Here is a 4,464-nt window from a genome sequence, read left to right on the forward strand (position 1 = left end):
GCCTCCTTTGGCTCGCCAATACCAACCATCACATGGTAAGATTGGTTTGGGTTAACTTTCGATTGTCACTAGTATCATTGTCCATGTGTTACTGTATTTTTTTTCAGTTTTGCTTTTATTTTACATTTCTAATTTTCTTTTTAAAATTGTTTTATTTGACCATATTATCACTGTAGATGTTTTATGTTGTTCTGTATTAATTGTAATATTATTTTAATATTGTTGTTGTGTTTTCTGTAAAGCAGTTTGGGCTGCTTTGTGCATGAAAGGTGCTACAGTATACAAATAAAGTTTATTCAGATTCAGATCAGGTTTTCACTTCAAACCGCAAGTTAAATTCAAATTCTTGTTGATTTTTCCCTTTCTTCCCACCAGTTTATCATTAAATGCTCCCTCCTTTCCTTCCAGGTTTAAAGACAGTCAGACCAGCGTTAAGAATGGCGACCCTTATGTGATCCATGAGAACGGTACGTTGGATATCCATGTGGCCCAGCCATTAAACAGCGGGAAGTACACCTGCATAGCCACCAACAGCCTGGGGATCAAAGAGAACCACGTCTTCCTGGAGGTTAAAGGTCAGATATGAAGGGAAACATTATATGTAAGGCCTCTATAACCACATCAAACAATGTTATTTATTAGTATTAACTCCTATTTTCTCTGTCTCCTAGAGCCCACCCGTATCCTGATGCAGCCGGAGTACAAGGTAGTGCAGAGAGGAATGAGCGCTGTGTTCGAGTGTAAAGTCAAACACGACCCCTCCCTCATCCCCACCATGACCTGGCTCAAGGACAATACAGAAGTGTCTAAAGATGAGAGGTACAAAGACATTAAAGGTCACCTATTATGCAAAATCCACTTCTTCATGTCTTTTCTACATCAATATGTGTCCCCTCTGTGGAAAGAGATTCTGAAAGTTTCAGGAAAAAGGATTCTCTCTCTTTTTGTCCTGATCCATTTCTATAAAAACCTGTCTGAAAATGAGCTGATCAGATTTCGGCCACTTTATGATGTCATAACGATTTTTTGTCTTGTGTAACCATTAGCCAATCAGCAACCAAGGTAACCCCCCCCCACCTTATCACCTGAATCTCCTCCTAGAGCAGGGGTTCCCAAAGTGGGGGTGGTTGCGAGACCCAGAGTGGGGGTCGCGAGATGATTAAAAATGGATTAATTTTTTTAATATATATATATTTTTAATTATTATTAATAATAACGTTTGCATAGACATTTTTTTTTTAAACAATCAACTGGTGCAGTGTTTCCCAAACTTTTTCATACCAGTGCGGAAAACTGAAATTAATTTACTAGCACCCCCCACCGTCGACAGGGGGTCGCCAGTGTCTGGCATTGTTATTTTGGGGGTAGCGGGCTGAAAAGTTTGGGAACCCCTGCATTTATAAAACCATTGTGTTGTTTTTAACCAGAGGGCCGTGGGGAGGGTCTCCTTATTTTCATCTGAAGTAACAGACAGAGAATCAGCACTTTGGAAACAGGGCTGAAACAGAGGGGATTATGGGATGCTGCAATGATCTGTTTGGTGTTTCAAGCCAAACATTTCAGAGACATGTTTGTATATATCTGAGACCTATAATATATTGATGAAAAACAGTATACTATGGGACCTTTAAGACACTTAAATAATCCCATTAAACACAGGATTATAACTCTCCATTCGACCCTCTGCCATCAGGTTTCAGGTGGACGTGGACAGTCTGACTATCACAGACGTTGAAGATGAAGATGAGGGCACCTACACCTGCATCATGAACACCACCCTGGACCAGGACTCAGCCAGTGCCATGCTGACGGTCGTAGGTAGGTTCACGATGCATTCAGGGGTCCTTTGTTATAACTTAACAGGTTACCAGATGTTAATATCAATCATATCAAGTTTAAATAAAACTTTGATTCAATCTAATATTATTGATTTCGCCTTACCTAATACAGTTATGTGAAATTTGTTGACACCATACATTTAATTAAAGTCAAGGTTTGAGTTGTTTCAGTGTACAAGGCTAACAAATTAGCTAGCTGGCAAACCGCTAACACAATTCAAGAAATGCAAACACATAAAATGCTCAAATTACAATATATTAAGTTATTACAGAGTGAACTCTCATGGCCTCCGCATTTCTGACATTAGCAAACACATGACTTTCAGAACATCTCCACTTACAAGGTTGTAAATACCACATTTATCTCATATGGACTGCTCCTACAGGACTTTAAAATGATCCCATTTGATTACAGACAGTGAAACCACACAATGTAAATCCTGCATATATATTTTTAAAGGAATTGCAATGTAGTAACCGTGATAAATGATCTCTTTACACAAATACTGTTAGTGGTTTGGACTCAACACAATATTCCCTTTCTCTTCTGCCCTGCTCATTTTTTACAATTACTTCCAAAAATCTTTATTGAAATGCACTCAAACCGCTTTTCACCCCTTCAACTTTACAGCAGCAGCGTCCGTTATGATCTAATTGTCTTCAGTATTTTCCCTGCTTGTCTGCTGTTCTCTAATATCTCTCACTAACATCTTCTTCTTGTACTTTACTCTTGCTTCTCGCTCTCTCAGAGGCTACTCCTACTCCAGCTATTGTCTACGGTAAACAATGTCTTCAAATTAGGATGCATAGCTTTCATTATTCCCACCCAATCATCAAGTTCTGTTTGTAAAAACTCATTGGTTATTTCAGTTGCGTTGTATTTATTCCTTTCTTTAATCCATATTGTAGCATTTGATTTTCATTTAGGGAATGCATTTTTCAATTTCACAATCTCATTTTCTCTTATTATTGTATTTCTAGTTATTGTAAAAGGGCTCGCCCACACAGGTGTTTTCACTTAACCTTCCCGATTAGACCCATCTCGGGTGTTTATGAGCATGCGCAGAGGTCTAATCAGTGAGAAGTGGAAACACCTGTGTGAGTGAGCGTGAATCTAAAATGTTTAATTGAACAAAATAATACTGCCCTTTGGAATACAACAGAGGAACCAAGGTGTATTGGTAAAATTATTTAAAAAATACCAATTGCCTCCTGGTTATTATTGAATCCAGGGTCATACATTTCATGTTTATCGTTGTCTAGATTTATTTGATGGCTATTTTTATCTGAAAAAATGTGTTCAGTGTGCATCAAAGTACATTTCCCTGCATTTTCATGGTCAAATTGTCAATCCAAACGGTAGCAAGGCCTATTCCTCGTCAAAAACCAGGGAGAGACTTTTCATTTTTCTGTTGTGTGTTGCAGAGAGTCCCGACGCCCCCACTGACCTGGAGCTGACGGACCAGACAGCGAGGAGCGTTCAGCTCACCTGGACGCCCGGAAACGAACACAACAGTCCCACAGAGAGTAAGACTACACTTCACTGTTACAATGCCGATAAGACGCAATAGTCACTGACATCAAAAAACGATTTCCACATTTAAAAAAAGTCCTCTGTTATGCAGGAAAGTTCCAATATAGTTTAGATTGCCTAAAGCATGCATGTTTGGTTTTGTTGGAATACACAACAAAGGGACTTGGCCTGATGCAGCCTTTCTCCTAAATAATATCCCTATTGAAAGAAAAATACATGGTCAGTTACGTTGTTTCAGAGTGAAATATTTTCTCCTGGATCGGTTAAAAAATAAGTCGGTGTTGACCAGAGGTGGAAGAAGTAGCCAGAGCTTTTACTTATGTAAAAGTAGTGAAGCCACAGGGTAGAAATACTCAAACTGTCCACTGCTCTTTATGTAAAGATATTTGCACATTTTTACTATACCAGGGTGTCCGCGGGGTCTTAAAAAGTATTAAAAGTTGATAAATCAATTTAGCAAAAATGAAGGCTATTAAAAAGTATTAAACGGCATTTTCCAAGGTATTAGATTTTGTAGCTTGTTTTCAATAAGTATATAAATTGTCCAAAGAGGTTGTATTCTACAGTCTGCCTGAATGTAATCATTGCGTAGGTGTGTAGTGTGATTCTGTGTAGTTTATTTATGGCATCCCGTTGGATTTGACATCATCTGAACGGGACATCGCACGCTCACTGCTTGATAGCGCGCGAAGCTCCGTTTACGCCGGTTGTTAAACAACATCGTTATGGGGAAATGCAAGTCTGTGTCCACATGGTTGGAAGATAAGGAGGAAAGACAATCAATACTGTATATAGTCAATGTGAGGGAAAGTGTGTCGCCAAGGTAACCGGGTAAAACTCAAAGTGGCAATGAGGTCTTAAAATGTATGGAAAGGGTCTTAAAAAAGGTCTTAAAAGGTTTTACATTTGACTTCAGGATTCCTGCATATTGTTAACTATGTTCGTTATTCTCGCGGAGAGAAGCTTTAAAAATGAGACAAAATGGAGTCTCTGAGAAGATTCAAATGGGATACTTTAATTAAAAAAAGGCGCGGTAGTGTTACAAGCAGAATATTGTTCAGGTGAGGAGAGAAAAGCTGCAGCTCCCTCTCG

General features: G+C 38.9%; 1 protein-coding gene across 1 annotated transcript in view; it reads left to right on the forward strand.

The window, feature by feature from the left end:
* LOC104957432 (neuronal cell adhesion molecule-like) overlaps window positions 1-3,365 on the forward strand; it is a gene marked incomplete at its 3' end in the record, with an annotated part of 10,087 nt that extends 6,722 nt beyond the window's left edge. The window contains exons 11-16 of the mRNA XM_010785062.1: window positions 7-35; window positions 409-575; window positions 672-819; window positions 1,694-1,818; window positions 2,588-2,617; window positions 3,264-3,365. Coding sequence (XP_010783364.1) covers window positions 7-35; window positions 409-575; window positions 672-819; window positions 1,694-1,818; window positions 2,588-2,617; window positions 3,264-3,365 — 601 coding nt within the window. The remainder of the gene's footprint in view (window positions 1-6; window positions 36-408; window positions 576-671; window positions 820-1,693; window positions 1,819-2,587; window positions 2,618-3,263) is intronic.
* Between the last annotated feature and the right edge of the window lie 1,099 nt (window positions 3,366-4,464).

Source organism: Notothenia coriiceps, unplaced genomic scaffold (assembly GCF_000735185.1).
Source record: "Notothenia coriiceps isolate Sejong01 unplaced genomic scaffold, NC01 NC01_scaffold00027035, whole genome shotgun sequence".
Lineage (NCBI taxonomy): Eukaryota > Metazoa > Chordata > Actinopteri > Perciformes > Nototheniidae > Notothenia > Notothenia coriiceps.